The 17,057-nt window shown below is 41.9% G+C and overlaps 1 protein-coding gene across 12 annotated transcripts in view; it reads left to right on the top strand.

Annotated features, from left to right (window-relative positions):
• erg (ETS transcription factor ERG) overlaps positions 1–17,057 on the top strand; it is a 269,582-nt gene that overhangs the window by 236,181 nt on the left and 16,344 nt on the right. For 11 of the 12 annotated variants that reach the window (XM_060833787.1, XM_060833786.1, XM_060833785.1 and 8 more), the window contains one exon: positions 15,310–15,390. The exons of the other annotated variant lie outside the window; for it this stretch is intronic. In XM_060833787.1, coding sequence (XP_060689770.1) covers positions 15,310–15,390 — 81 coding nt within the window. The remainder of the gene's footprint in view (positions 1–15,309; positions 15,391–17,057) is intronic. 12 annotated transcript variants of the gene reach the window in all.

Raw genomic sequence — 17,057 nt, forward strand, 5'->3', positions numbered from 1 at the left:
GCTTCCTGACGTGCTGAGTCAGGTCCTTGGCCCCCAACTTTCATTCCCAGGTAGGGAACATTCAGACTGGAAGTTTTAAATATACTCCCCACCACAGTGTTGACCTGGGGAATATTCTCAGATGGTGGAGTTCCCTTGGGATCAGGCTGGGCAACTCTGAAATGAGAAAGGAGGATGCTGGCTGTGGATGTGGGCATGAGGCACACCTCTTAGCAGCAAGGTCTTAACATGGTTTAAACATAATCATTGCATTTGCTCCCGTCCCTCTCAAACCATTTTCCCTTCACATTCCTCATGCCCCAACTGTGTCATCTCATGCTCGCTCATACCCTCATGCCATCCTATGACTGTCCACCTACCACCCCTATGGCTTATCATACCCCCTTTGCTATGCTATGACTCTCTTTTCATTCCTTGTGACCCCTCATACACCCTCTGCTAACACCCTGTGCCCCCACGCTCACCACTCTGGTCCGTTATGACTCCTGTGCCAACTTAGTGAGAACTCAAATCAAGCCATGCCCTCACCCCATCCATTACCCTGTGCTTTCCTCTCTCTGTGATTTGATTAGATTAGATTACTTACAGTGTGGAAACAGGCCCTTCGGCCCAACAAGTCCACACCGACCCGCCGAAGCGCAACCCACCCATACCCCTACATGTACCCCTTACCTAACACTACGGGCAATTTAGCATGGCCAATTGACCTAACCTGCACATCTTTGGACTGTGGGAGGAAACCGGAGCACCCGGAGGAAACCCACGCAGACACGGGGAGAACGTGCAAACTCCACACAGTCAGTTGCCTGAGTCGGGAATTGAACCCGGGTCTCAGGTGCTGTGAAGCGGCAGTGCTAACCACTGTGCCACCGTGCTGCCCACACGGTGCTTATTAACCTCCTGTCCATCTCGAGAAATCCAAAGGAGCCATTAAGTTATGGGTCTATTCATTGTATAAAAATTCAATACTTTAAGATTCTTTCAACTTATCTCTCATGAAACCAAATTTTTGACAGGTTTTATAGTTCCAGCAGAACCTTTTATGCACATTCACATATAATTTTTAACAGTTCAAAATGGTACCTGAGAACTATCCTCTAAATAAAGGTACCTGACCCATCGTTCCCCTTTTAAATAACCATTGTCTTTGGAAATCACACATGTGAGAAATCCAGGCTGTGCAAACCCACTCCCTGAAAATTGTAAATGGGGAGGGGATGCTTTTGTATTACAGGGATTTTCACAACTAATGCTGTGGTAGAGTAGGTCTCCATCAATGCAGAAATCAGGCCTTTGTTTTAGTTGTTTTGATAAGCAGTTGAAAAGTTAATCCTCAAACGAGTTGTAATGTTTACTTTAATATACATTTGTGATTGTTCTTTGCAAAAGATTCCATAACTTTTCCACAACATATCACTCTATTTAATAGTTTTTGCTGAATAGCAAGGCTCCCTTTTTCCCTCTCCATTTTTCTGCTGGGGATACAGTCCCATGTCCCTTTGTTGTTCTTCTGTATCTTGGCCAAGAAGACATCCTTGCAGCTTGGTGTGTGAGAAGCTGCAGGCTATTCAGCATGAGGGAAAAGTCAGAGGGTGGAACATGAGAATTACAAAGAGTTTGAGCACCAAAACAGGTCATTCTACCAATAAATCTATGCTGGTGTTTATGGTCAACATATCTCTCTTCACACCATTTAAAACTCTCTTCACACCTCTCTTCATGTAACATTTAAAACTATCAGTGTGATCTTCTATTCAGCTCTTGCCCATCCAAATCCCTCTTAAAGATGTTGATACCAATTACTTAAACCACTGCATTGGTATTAAGATCTAGTATCATCTTGACAATCCAACCATTTCTTGACTTTATCTAAGGCTCATACAAAAGCAGTGCCCTTGATGTTGTTATGACACAGGGTATACCCCTCTGCTAATTTAGACCCAACAAACAGAAGCTCACTTCATACTATAATCTGTTAAATTTCGAGACTCAAAGAACTATCCCAGAGGTCACTATTTAAAATAAAGATTAACAGTTTTATTCTTTAAGTCCAAAAGAAAATACTAAACAACTATTTACAACTATTAGTGGGTGGCACGGTGGCACAGTGGTTAGCACTGCTGCCTCGCAGCGCCAGAGACCCACGTTCAATTCCCGCCTCAATTGTGCAAATGTGGAGTTTGCACGTTCGCCCCGTGTCTGCGTAGGTTTCCTCCGGGTGCTCCTGTTTCCTCCCCCAGTCCAAAAATGTGCAGGTCAGGTGAATTGGCCATGCTGAATTGCCCGTAGCGTTAGGTGCAGGGGTAAATGTAGGGGAATGGGTCTAGGTGGGTTGCGCTTCGGCGGGTTGGTGTGGACTTGTTGGGCCGAAGGGCCTGTTTCCACACTGTAAGTAATCTAATATAAAAAAAACTCCCTTCTCTAAAACCTATCTTTTACCTCCCACTCTTCAATACTAGTCTGATTAAAAAAAACCCTGATTAAGATTTACAAAAAAAAATCACATTATAAACCCAGTCAGCTTTGTCAATTCTCCTTTGTAGATTTTCCTCTGTAGATTATTCTCTAGGTCGGCTTCAGGGTTCTGCTGTACAAATCTCTTATGGACAGGTACCTTTCAGAGAGTTTTTCGGCTAGAAGTCTGTACTTGTTGGTTTTCTTGGCAGTTCTCCCTCTAACTGTTCAAAATGTCCAGTTTTATATCCTAAAATATTGGATCATTTCATTGGTTTGATGTCATCAAAACACTAAATTCACTTTCGATTGAATTTTGGTATCTGAGCATAATTTAAACTGATTGGCTGAATTGAATTTGTTTTTGTTCCATGGCAACACAGCTCCAGCTATTTGTTTCAACCAAGTGTTACATTATTAGCTTGTTCAGCACACACTGTGCTTTCAGTCAGTCCTTGCTAGCCTCCTCTCTCTCTTAAAGGTAGATTACACGCCTACACTTTCACAACAAAATTAATGCGAAATGTTTTTCCTTTCCCTGTTCAGGATAAAATGCAACAACTACTCCTGTAAGCTTTGCAATAAGTGTATAACAGAAATACTGACAACAAACTCAGCTGAGTTTTTCTTGGTTGGTATGTCTCCCTAACCTTCTCAACCGCAGAGAAGACTTTTTGTTTTTCAAATTCTATTCCTCTAATTGACTTCCTTTGTTATCTGTTTCTCCTACCCAGGAGATCACATGATTGTGGATACAATGGAGAATGCCATGTCTTGTAACATAACAACAATGTCCTGGGATGGACACCAAATACTGCCCTTACCAGTGATTTTCACATCTCATTAGAATCTGATGAAAGGTCAAAAATGACAAGTCCTTGCAGCTGCGTTGGACAATTTGAATTGAGCTGAGGATCTTTTCATGTCTGCCATTTTTCGCATGTTTATATAAACACAAACCGAGGAGTATATTTAATTGGTGAGCTACTTAATTTTCCAAAACCTGTTCTTTGAGCTCCATTTTTTTTCCATTCCATAGAATTTCAAAGTAACACACAAGAGCAGAAAATGGCATGGCTGAAAATGTAGGGCAGTAGATAATTATTGTAGATTGAATTTAACATGACATAAATTATACTATAGATAGCAAGGTTTGTCTCTTAGGATAGTTATAGATACTGACATATTGAATATATGATCATCCAAAGTAGCATGTGACCTCTGCACTTTATTCTAATGCAACAAGATTCTGGTAAATGAGGAAGGGTGCATCGAATAAGTGGAACAATTGGGAAGGGAGCAGTAACTGGATTGTGAGATAATGGTGACTGATGGCAATAGTGGTGACTACTAAGGGGGAAAAGGGGTGAGCTTAGACAGGAGTGGGAACAGGGAACATTGAGGTAAGTGGTAATGGGGCTAGTGACCAACATAGCCTATATTCCTTAGGTGTGGCCTTCTCCTTCTTATCCAAGCTGAACAATCAGGTTAGTGTAGTGATTGTAATGATGTCAGCCAGATGGACTTCATGGAATATGAATTATTAGATTGGGGCTATTAATCTGGTCCAAACAGGGAGCCCTGGCTGACAGATGCAAACAGTGTCAGAGGTCCTGTTCATGCTGAGAGCTGGCTCTAAGGGAGGTGGATCAGTGTCAAGCACTCTCCATGTGTAAATAAAGAGTGATTTGGTGACAGGATAATGGCCTCTGTGGAGTTATTTCAGTTCGCAAATTTTAAAAACTCACTTTGTTGCGTCTGGCCTAACAGGTAGTGCCTTTAAGAACCACCTTTGAGGTTCTATGCAGGCCTGGATTTCCTGAATGCAACTGCCTTGGGATAAAACAGTGTGGGAGTTGGGAGCCCAAATACAAAGGGCCTGCTGCCTGCTTTCAGGTTTAAGAACTACACTTTGATTTGTACCAAAATGTCAAGTGGATGACTTCCGTCTCACAGATGGCGTGCAACTCCTATCTAACCTTTAGGTGGTTTAGAAGGGCTTTAAATGGCAGAAAAATAGCCTCTAAGATGATGAGTTTCTTTAGGTCTCAGTCCTTACTAAACCTTAAATGACTACAAAACAACATGGAATTAACTAATTAAATTGACTGCTAGTGGTTTGGTTTTTCCACGTGAAATTAACACTTTCAGAAGCAGGCTCTCAATCTATTATGTTCCCTTACATAATTGGCTTGCATGAGAGTCAAATACTCAGAAACTGATGTGAAGATAACTCCTTCCTGCAATAATGTGAATTACATAAGCTCGAAGGTTGGAATTGATGTGGAGCACAAATAAATAAATGGCTGAATGGAAAGGTGCAACATTAATTCTTGCACTAACGGTTACTCTTAATCAGGCTTTAGTCTTCTGATTTCTGGGATAAAGTCAACTGAACCCTATAAGCACTCGTATTGGAATTCCAAAATCCAGTTCAGCCTGGAAGCTGGGTGTGATAATGTTGACATATTGCAGTGTCATGGTAACATATCATGGTCGACAATGCCACTCAAGGCACTGGGAGAATACCTCTATCGCCTGTTAAGAAAACTGCACTTTCAGTTTTTATTATGAAAGGTTAGAGATAAGATATAAAGAGACTTATCAGAAAGCTATAAATATGAATTGTTTACATAAGTAATTGACTTTTTAAAATGTCTGATATGGTTTACATCAATTAAGTGCAATTATGTACAAATTGTAATCTGCGTTTCTGTTCAAAACTGACAGCAGTTAATTATGGTCTGTTTTCTGGTATGTTATGCAGACAGACAATTCAGAAGGCCTTTCCGTTATTTGGGTTTTGGGCCTCATTACAATATGTTGATGGCATCAGCGACTCTTTCCATGCCTTGACCGAGTAGGCCACTCATTTTAAATAGATTATTTATGCTCTAATTACGAACCATATCCCCTCAGGTAGGATATCAAGAGGGCATTCATTGGAGGGAAGGGAGTGTGGTGTTTTGGAGGGGAACTTGCTTCTCCACATTGACCTTCACGTACTGTAGATTTGGAAGGAGCAGTCGAGCTCTGCCTGAGGCACCTAAAAATAGTAATTTTACACGGCTTGTGAATGGTGATCATCCAATGGGGTTCATTGATGTCAGGGATTATTTTGCTTTGTGTCCATGTTTCTGCCATTAAACAGCAATGCATTGGTTAAATTTGACAGTGAGTGCTTGTGGACATTGAGGGTTGAGAGCTCTTGCCCATGACAGAAGCTAGGATCATATCCAGTTGTGATCAGTATGACACAGGAAATCACAAGCCCTGGAGGTCATAGAGAAAAGAGCAGTGTTCTCAGAGAACAGAATATGAAGAAAAACTGGAGAAATAGGGATAAAGGTTACTTAAGCTTCAAGGTTCATCTCCAGACATTTCATTACCTTACCAGGTAACATCTTCAGTGGGCCTCAGGCAAAGCAATACTGAAAATTCCTGCTTTCTATTTATATGTTTCGGTTTCTTTGGGTTGGTGATGTAATTTCCTGTGGTGATGTCATTTCCTGTGGTGAAGTCACTTTCTGTTCCTTTGCTCAGGGGTTGGTAGATGGGGACTAACTCGATGTGTTTGTTGATAGAGTTCCAATTGGAATGCCATGTTTCTAGGAATTCCTGTGCGTGTCTCTGTTTGGCTTATCCTAGGATAGGTGTGTTGTCCCAGTCGAAGTGGTATCCTTCCTCATCCGTATGTGAGGATACTAGTGAGACAGGGTCATGTCATTTTGTGGCTAGTTGGTGTTCATGTATCCTAGTGGCTAGTTTTCTGCCTGTTTGTCCAATGTAGTGTTTGTTACAGTCCGGTAATTTGTAAATGACGTTAGTTTTGCTCATTGTCTGTATAGGGTCTTTCAAGTTCATTTGCTGCTGTTTTAGTGTGTTGGTGGGTTTTTAGGCTACCATGATGCCAAGGGGTCTGAGTAGTCTGGCAGTCATTTCCAAGATGGCTTTGATGTAGGGGAGAGTGGCTAGGGTTTCTGGATGTGTTTTCTCTGCTTGTTTGGGTTTGTTGCTAAGAAATCGGCGGACGTGTTCATTGGGTACCCATTCTTTTTGAATACACGGTATAGGTGATTTTCCTTTGCTCTGCTTAGTTCCTTTGTGGTGCAGTGTGTGTTGGCTGGTTGAAATAATGTTCTGATGCAGATTCGTTTGTGGAACAGGAAATGACTTCACCACAGGAAATAACACCACCACAGGAAATGACATCACCAACCCAAAGAAACCTAAACACATAAATAGACAGTAGGAACTTTCAGCATTGCTTCGCCTGAGGCCCACTGAAGATGTTACCTGGTAAGGTAACGAAACGTCTGGACATTAACCTTGCAGCTTAATGAACCTTTGTCCAATTTGAACCTATGTTCCCTTTACTTCTGATATCGTGCTTTCATTTATGACTTGTTTCAAGGCTGAAAGCCCTATTTCTCCAGTTCTTCTTCATATTCTGTTCTCTGAGAACACTGCTCTTTTCTCTATGACCTCCAGGACTTGTGATTTCCTGTGTCACATTGATTACAACTGGATATGATCCTGAAAGTGCAGACTAGCGAGATCACTCTGAGGTCTAAGTACAGCTTCCTCCAATTTATCCAAGAATTTCGATAAAACATTAAGATATTCACTTGTTTTTAATGAGTATTGAATCTATTAAATTCACTGAGTCCCTACACGTTCGCTATGCTTCTCTGGAAATGGAAGGTCAGCCCATCACCTGCTATTATTTTCAACTCATCCTTTGTCATCATTGCCAAAGAGCAGGAAACATGCTGTACTGTTCTATGTTCAATGTTCTATCACATCATGATGAGGGAATCCCACCACCATGCAAACCTCCCCGTCTACATACCTCTCTTCAGCTACATACAAATCTCCCTGCATTTACTCTACATAACTCCTTGCATCTACCTGCAAACTGCCCCATATTTACCTAAATACCTCCCCATAAGTACTTATATACCTTCCATATCTACCGACAAATGCTCTTGCATCTACCTTCAAACCCATCTGTATTTATTTGTTAAATACAAGTGACAAAAAGTCAATTCTATTTAATTCAAATCAATACAAACCTCCCTGAATCTAACTAGAAACCTCCATGCATCGCTTTAAAACCTAAAAGCCTTATTGTGACATAGACTATGTTGAACAGAATGGCAGAATTAGATGAGAAGTCCTGTGAGTCCTATCTCAACAGAGGCCTTGCTCCATCTTTTATACTATTGAAAGACACCATGCTGATTTTCTTGTGAAGCAATAGTAAATTGTCAGTTAAAAGGATTATTGCTTCTTAATGGCCTTGTTAACAGCCCAACACCTCTCATTAATATTCAGCTTCCGATCTTACTGACCACACCGAACAAGTTATATGTTGAGAAAAAGTGACAGGTACTGGGAGAATTCAATACTCCTTTTGAGCGAAAGGACCTCCATGTTAGACATCAAACACCAACATCTCAGGGTGCGCTCCTTGATCACCCAGTGACACACATCTCCACAGACATTGACATCTGATATACACCAGCCTCGAAGAACCTTCATGGTATATCTCCACTCTACTTACAAGGTTGACCGATAGCTGTATTTTTGGCTCAAAGGGCTGAACAGCCTCTTCCTGTACCTATGATTCTATCCCAGGCTACACTGGCAACTACCATTCTAATCCTGGAGCAAGGACACTGTTCACTCTTGGACATGTACCAAACTCTGGGACTGGACCCAACTACATCTCCAGGCACTTTGCTCGCTGTTATAGGACTCACTCACTTTGACTCTGCTAGGGTACTCACAGTAACGCAGCCTTGCATTCAAATGCTTTGCCATATTGTGCTTTACTACCTAGGCCAGAAACACTAGATTCATCTTGTCTTGCTTTGCTGTCTAGCATAGACACAAGTGCAGGAAGCTTCCCTTGATTGTCTGCGGGCCTCAGTGAAGTCAAGGGAGATGGCAGGCGATCCCTGCACAGTAAGCCAAAGGCAGCCTCTAATACCTTTCTGGGGGCTTGGACACAGTCAGCCAGCCACTCAGAGTGGTCATGGTCAAGATGGTCCCCACATGAAGGGTGAGGAGTCAAATGTCAGGCAACCCACCATCCATCTTGAATTTTTCAGCCGTGTCGTGAGCTCTTTTCTTCCTGGAATGAGAGAGAAAGAGAGAGAGAGAGACAGAGTGGACAGTGCACAGAGTGTGCAGAGTTCAAGTTGTCAGGATGGGCAAGAGTGAGTGAGGGAAGATGTTGAAGGCAAAAGTGAGAGTGAAAGAGCATGAGCTTTGCTGGGAGGTAGGTACAGTACCAGAAAGAAAGTGAGTGTGAGATATCAGAGAGAAGTTGGGACCCCTCTATTGGCAGAATGGAGAATGACTTCCTTCCTACAAATCTGGCATTCCTCCAGGCAGCTGAGACTGCTTTAATCCAGGGAGCAACTTTGATCCAGCTTGACACAGCCTAGTCATAGAGTCACAGAGATGTACAGCACAGAAGCAGACCCTTTGGTCCAATCCATCCATGCTGACCAGATATCCCAAACCAACCTAGTCCCACCTGCCAGCACCCAGCCCATACCCCTCCAACCTTCCTATTCATATACCCATCTAGATGCCTCTTAAATGTTGCAATTGAACGAGCCTCCACCACTTTCTCTAGTAGCTCATTCCAAATACGTACCACTCTTTGTGTGAAAAAGTTGCCCCTTAGGTCTCTTTTATATCTTTCTCTTCTCTCCCTAAACCTATGACCTCTAGTTCTGGACTCCCCCACCCCAGGGAAAAGGCTTTGTCTATTTACCCTCATGATTTTATAAACCTCTATGAAGTCACCCCTCAGCCCCCGACACTCCAGGGAAAACAGCCCCAGCCTGTTCAGCCTCTCCCTATAGCTCAAATCCTCCAACCCTGGTAACATCCTTGTAAATCTTTCCTGAACCCTTTCAGGTTTCACAACATCAAGAAGACCAGAATTGCACGCAATATTCCAAAAGTGGCCTCACCAATGTTCTGTCAAGCTGCAACATGACCTCCCAAATCCTGTACTCATTATTCTGACCAATAAAGGATAGTATATCAAATGCTTTCTTCACTATCCTATCTATCTGTGACTCAATTTTCAAGAAACTATGAACCTGCACTCGAAGGTCTCTTTGTTCAGCAACACCTCCTAGGACCGTACCATTAAGTGTATAAGTATTGCTAAGATTTGCTTTCCCAAAATGCAGCACCTCGCATTTGTCTCATTAAACTCTATCTGCCACTTCTCAGCCCATTGGCTCATCTGATCAAGATCTGTTGTGTCCACTACATCTCCAATTTTGGTGTCATCTGCAAACTTACGATCTATACCTCTTAAGCTCACATCCAAATCATTTATATAAATGATGAAAAGTAGTGGACTCAGCACCGATCCTTGTGGCACTCCACAGGACACAGACCTCCAGTCTGAAAAACAACTCTCCACCACCACCCTCTGTCTTCTACCTTTGAGCCAGTTCTGTATCCAAATGGCTAGTTCTCCCTGTATTCCATGAGATCTAACTTGCTCACCAGTTTCCCATGGGGAACCTTGTGGAACGCCTTACTGAAGTCTATATAGATCACCTCTACCACTCTGCCCTCATTAATCCTCTTTGTTACTTCTTCAAAAAAAATCAAGTTTGTGAGACATGATTTCCCACACACAAAGCCATGTTGAGTATCCCTAATCAGTCTTTGCCTTTCCAAATACATGTTGGATTTGCTCCAACAACTTGCCCACCACCAATGTCAGGCTCACTGGTCTATAGTTCCCTGGTTTGTCCTCATGACCCTTCTTAAACAGTGGCCACGTTAGCCAACCTCCAGTCTTCCGGCACCTCACCTGTGACTATCAATGATCCAAATATCTCAGCCAGAGGCACAGCAATCACTTCCCTAGCTTCCCACAGAGTTGTAGGGTACACCTGATCAGGTCCTGTGGATTTATCCACTTTTAAATGTTTCAAGACATCTAGCACTTCCCCCTCTGTAATATGGACAATTTTCAAGATGTCACCATCTATTTCCCTACCGTCTATATCTTCCATGTCCTTCTTCACAGTAAATACCGATGCAAAATACTTGTTTAGTATCTCCACCATCTCCTGCAGCTCCAAACAAAGGCCACCTTGCTGATCTTTGAGGGGCCCTATTCTTTCCCTTGTTGCTCTTTTGTCCTTAATGTATTTGTAAAAACCCGTTGCATTCTCTTTAACTCTATTTGCCAATCATGTGTCTGCTTTTTGCCCTCCTGATTTCCCTCTTAAGTATACTCCTACTGCCTTTATACTCTTCTAAGGATTCATTCGATCTATCCTGTCTATACCTGACATATGGTCCCTTCTTTTTCTTAACCAAACCCTCAATTTCTCTAGTCATCCAGCATTTCCTATATCTACCAGCTTTTCCTTTCACCCTAATAGGAATATACTTTCTCTGGACTCTTGTTATCTGAAGGCTTCCCATTTTCTAGCCGTCCCTTTACCTGCAAACATCTGCCCCCAATCAGCTTTTGAAAGTTCTTGCCTAATACCGTCAAAATTGGCCTTTCTCCAATTTAGAACTTTAACTTTTAGATCTGGTCTAACCTCTTCCAACACTATTTTAAAACTAATAGAATTATGGTCGCTGGCCCCAAAGTGCTCCCCCACTGACACCTCGGCCTTATTTCCCAAGAGTAGGTCTAGTTTTGCACCTTCTCTAATAGGTACATCCACGTACTGAATCAGAAACTTTTCTTGTACACACTTTACAAATTCCTCTTCATCTAAGCCCTTAACACTGTGGCAATCCCAGTTTATCTTTGGAAAGTTAAAGTCCCCTACCACAACCACCCAATTATTCTTACAGATAAATGAGATCTCCTCACAAATTTGTTTCTCAATTTCCATCTGACTATTAGGGGGTCTATAATTTAATCCCAATAAGGTGATCATCCATTTCTTATTTCTCAGTTCCACCCAAATAACTTCCCTGGATGTATTTCCGGGAATATCCTCCCTCAGTACAGATCTAACGCTAACCCCTGTCAAAAATGCCACTCCCCCTCCCCTCTTGCTGCCTTTTCTATCCTTCCTGTAGCATTTGTATCCTGGAATATTAAGCTGCCTGTCCTGTCCATCCCTGAGCCATGTTTCTGTAATTGCTATGATATTCCAGTCCCATGTTCCTCACCATGCTCTGAGTTCATCTGCCTTCCCTGTTAGGCCTCTTGCATTGAAATAAATGCAGTTTAATTTATCAGTCATACCTTGTTCTCTGTTTTGTCCCTGCCTGCCCTGACTGTTTGACTTGCTTCCTTTCTCAACTGTACCCGTCTCAACTCTTTCCTCACTATCTCCCTGGGTCCCACCCCCACCTTACCAGTTTAAATCCTCTCCAGCAGCTGCAGCAAATTTCCCTGCCAGTATATTAGTCCCCTTCCAATTTAGATACAATGTATCCTTCTTGTCCAGGCCACTTCTAACCCAAAAGAGATTCTAATGATACAAAAATGTGAATCTTTTTCCCATGGATCAGCTCCTCAGCAATGCATTCATCTGCTCTATCTACTCTCACTAGCTCGTAGCACCGGGAGTAATCCAGACATTACTACTCTCGAGGACTTCCTTTTTAAATTCTTGCCTAACTCTATGTAATCTCTCGTCCGAATCTCAACTTTTTCCCATCCAATGTCATTGGTTTCAGTGTGTACATTGACCTTCTGCTGGCCCCTCTCCCCCTTGAGAACATTCTACACCCTCTCTGAAACATCCTTGATCCTGGTGTATAAAGAGTGTATCTTTATTTGGTTATCCATCTATCTTTGAGAGTTACAAAGGTTTATTGTAAATCTAAACTTTTGCACAACAATACGTTCCACCTTTTCCTTCAGGATGCCTTCATTGTCGATAAGCCAACACCTGATGGAGAAGAATTCAGTGGTTTGATATTTTCTAATTATGCTCTTCATTTTAGAGATGTTACTATAAATCTCTGGCGCAGGTGCAATCTGAACCCAGACCTCCTGGTTCAGAGGTAGGGACATTACTACTGCCTGAACCCGGTAGCCTTTTTTTTTGTAAAGCCACCACCAAACATTTTATTGTTTTATATTTCTGACTGGGTGGTGGAATACCAAATGGTTTATTTGACAACCATAACTTGTGGAAGGAATTTGTAAAGTAACTTATGTTTTATTTTACTGAAACTTGTTTTAAGTCAAGTTAACGCAGCTAGTTTATCTTAATAATGGGGAAGGCTGTTTGTAGGTGGGCTGGCACTGGGCTGTTTGGACAATGTGCAATTCGACTGGAAACAGGTTGCTGATTTGTTTGTGGAGTAGACAATAATTCTTTGATTGGCTGCTGCATAGCTGTACAGCTTGTGGGTGCATACAATATTGGCAGAAGCCTTCAGACTGCTGAAAAAGGTAGATGTTGAGTCTTTCTCTGTTGTAAGCTACATGAAGCTTTCAAATAAGCGAATTTATTTTTGCTCAATAGTCGCTGTGCACTGAAGCCCTTGTCCAGTAATTAGATATTTTGTTGTTGATGTATCAGTCATATACTTTCTGCAAAGGTGTAAAAAAAACTTGTGGAAATAAAATAATTGAAGAAAACAAAGCCCTGGCCTGGCAAGCAAAAAAAAACTCAGTGAACCTTGAGGACTGGGGCCATTGAACTGTATCCCCAGTATACTTTTATCTCCAACCATAACAGCAATATTTTTCTGTCTGTGTTTGTCTATGTGAGACAGACTCGGGGAGTGATGGATATGGTTTGGAAGGGTGTTGAGGTTTAACAAGTAGAGTTATATGTCAATAATTCATTGTATACTTTTGTTTAGAATCTTGTTTTTGTAATAAATAGCTCTTATTAAATACAGAAATCTGGTCTGTGTTTTCTGTTAACTTGGGTTTAACAGGCAGGTATTTTAGGGACCTTGTGTACTTTGATAATGTTTTTAAATTTTGTGATGACTGGGATTAGTGGAGCTTGATTTCCAGCATACTACCCACTCAGTTGTGACTTGTGTTGTAGCCTCCTCTATTGGTCATAGGGTTATACAGCACAGAAACAGACCCTTCGGTCCGACTCATCAATGCTGACCAGATAGCTTAAATTAACCTAGTCCCACATCCCTTTAAACACCTCCAATTCATGTGCCCATCTAGATGTCTTTTAAATGTTGTAATTATGCCAGCTTCTTAGCTTAAAAATGTGTTGCTGGAAAAGCGCAGCAGGTCAGGCAGCATTTTTTACCTGGGGGGTGCAGTGCCAGAGGGACTCACCTGCTGCGCTTTTCCAGCATGCTGCCTGACCTGCTGTGCTTTTCCAGTAACACATTTTTAAGCTCTGATCTCCAGCATCTGCTGTCCTCACTTTCTCCTAGTTGATTATGTCAGCTTCCACCACTTCCTCAGCCAGCTCATTCCATACACACTCACCTTCTGCGTGATAAAGTTTCTCCCTTAGGTCCCTTTTAAATCTGCCCCCTCTCACCCTAAACCTATGCCCTCCAGTTTTGGACTCCCCTACCCTGGGGAAAAGACCTTGACTATTTACCCTATCAATGCCCCTCATGATTTTATAAACTTGTCTTGTAGGATAAGGAAGTCCTGCGTCTGCGGTACCCCATCCAGCAGGAGCTTCAGATTCCTGCCTGTACAGTGGGGTACCAACTTCCCCCTGTCTCCCATGTCTAAGGTAAATGTCAGGTCTTGTGCAGAGTAGCTCCGCACTGATGGTACTTATCTGGCTAAAGATGGTGTGGGTGCATAAGATGTTGCTTAATTCTGCGATATCACGACAGTGTCCAAGTTGTTCCAGGAAAGGCACATGATAAAATATGGCAGGAATTGGATATGAAGGATGATATAGAGATGGGGTAGGTAGCCAATGAGGTGAGTTTGGTGAGATCGGGTGAGAAAACCTAATAGGTCTCATGGAGAACATTCCTCCAAAAACCGCAACACACTCACACATGGCCAAAGAAAGCATCAGATTCAGCTACAAACCCTAGTGCTGCCTAATCATTTCCTTTGGTTTATTTGATTATTCTCCTTTGGCACTTGTTTGATTATTCTCAGTCCTAATGGTTTCTACTGGAAAGACCTGGGCCCTTTAGTTAGGCTACATTGTTTAAAAAGAGGTGAATTATTTTTACCTCCTCACCAAAGGCTAATCAGCACTACTGAGCCATGCAGGTGGTATGGCCGTGTAGGGCTAGGGCTTTGCAAAAGGCATCGCTGATTCAGCAGTGACAATATATTAGACATTGATGTTGCATAGAAACGTAAAAGAGAAATTTGCATTTCCATAGCACCCTCTGTGATCTCAGGATATCCTGAAGCACTTTTCAACCAATTTGAAGTGGTGTAATTCAGGAAATTCGGCAGCCAATTTGCACACAAGCTCCCACAAGTAGCATTGTGACAATGGCAAGACAATTTGCTTTTGCGATCTTGAGTGAGTGATAAGTGTTGACCAGAAATACTGACCTTACTCTAAATCCACAATGGCACCATAGGAAGTTTTTCTACCTACAGAGACGATTGACACAGCATTGGTTTAAATTCTCATCTTAATGACGGCACCTCTTACAGTGCAGCACTCCCTCAGTACTGCACTGAAATGTTACCTTTAATTTTTCTGTTCTCAAGTCATAGAAAGGGACTTGAACTTGTAACTTTCTGTCACAGAGGTGTGATTGACAGCATTGGTATCACAGGGTGACTGTTGAGCCAATTCTTCCATAGAGCAGAGTTTTCTTTTTTAATCGTTGGCACAAGCATCTTCCTTTGTAACTGTCACTTTTTAATGTTTTGGTGACTGTTGAATCAAATCATTTCCTATTTTGCAGCACCACTTCCTCATTTGACTTCAGATGATGTCGATAAAGCCTTGCAAAACTCACCACGTCTGATGCACGCCAGAAACACAGGTAATATATTAAAGCTGAGCTGTCATGTTCAGATCTTTAGCCTGCCAGCTGTCAGCCCACCACCGTTTCCCTCACTCTCCCACACCATGGGGTTCACAGTAACTTAAAATAATAAAATATATTCATTGATAAAACAATAGTCAGCACTGCCCAAATGTAAGAGATACTAAAGGCATACCAAATCCCTTCCAATTCATTGCCACAAAAATGTTGCAACCTTGGTAGGACATGCATTTGACCTTGAAAATTCCCTGCAGTTGTCTAACTTTGGATTCTTACTGTGAAAGTCAAGGGAACAGAGTAGATAGGAGGAGGGTGTGTGTGGTACAGGGTTGTTGGTGGATGGTATTGGTGGAGTGTGGTGCGGTGCTGCTGAGAGTAGAGGTGGTCAAGTTGCTTTTGTGCACCACCAATTAGCTGTTCACAAATAGACTTGGCAATGACTGTGGGATGGGGCTTTTGCAATTCCTTTTTCACGTGTGCTCACAGGAGGGATTTGGCAAAAGAGTTTGAGTGCACTTAAGTAATTGTGATTATGTGACATTTCTAGTATCTAGGATAAGATACACATTCCAGCATCTGCCATCACGTGAAATTGTCCTCTCCATTTGTGTCACTCTGAAATTTGAATCTGGTGTGCAGACCGCTGCAATGAAATAATCCATTTGAAGATGTCTGCAGAATTTCACTGCTTCCAAGTGCCAACAGTGGTGGCCAAAATAGCTCCTTGTGACCTAAGGAGTTTTTCGGGCAGCTCACAAAGAAAGGTGACTGGTTCTGGATCTTCATTGAGATTCTTTCGTATATAATCTTGCTGATACTTTCATGGAAGTTAAGGATTTCCCCTCCACAAAACCCCACTCCTTTCACTCCTGACACCAGTGAAAAGGTAGATTTTCTACTAATCTTATGTCATAGTAGAAACTTAGCACCACTTTGTACGATTCCTGTGTGGCAATATTCAGAGCATCATTAACAAAACATAGAAATTGGGGAAAATTGAACAGAAATAAATGTGTGGAATAATGATCACAGAAATGTCAACCACCAAAAGTAACAAGTCAAGGACGTTAAGATTGCAACCAAAATATTAGATTAAATTCGGTAATAATAGAATACAAAAGGTAGTACTACTTTTATAAAGAATCTTGGTTAAACTAAGTTTGGAGTACTGTGTGCAGTTCTAGTCTCTATGCGACACAAAAGACAAAACATAACTAGAATTGCGAAGATATAATGGTTAGGAAGGATTGAGCAGGTTATAGCTCTTTTGTGCAAACAAGATTAAAAGAAACCCTTATAACAAGCGAACACCAAGAACACCAGGGAAATAAAGGTGCTAAAGATCAATGACTAATCTATGATTGATTAGTTTAAGAGGAAGAATTTGCAGTCAAACGGAATGGCTGAACAGGTAAACATAAGGGGAGGTTTGATACACGCTTGAGGGAGAATGGAATGGGGTATGAGGAGGTGGGAGGATGCAATTAGGAGAAGGTTTGTTTAGACACCAGCATGATTTGTTCATATGCTTTAGAATCAATGTAACCTGTTGAAAATTGTCCGCTATTCTGCTTTTAGATAATATGTTCACAATAGATATTCTCTCCTCCACCCTGTCAAATATTACCTTCAGGTTCCTACCCTTGTTCTTCTGAATGCAATGA

Source organism: Hemiscyllium ocellatum, chromosome 12, assembly GCF_020745735.1.
Source record: "Hemiscyllium ocellatum isolate sHemOce1 chromosome 12, sHemOce1.pat.X.cur, whole genome shotgun sequence".
In the NCBI taxonomy this organism is placed as follows: domain Eukaryota; kingdom Metazoa; phylum Chordata; class Chondrichthyes; order Orectolobiformes; family Hemiscylliidae; genus Hemiscyllium; species Hemiscyllium ocellatum.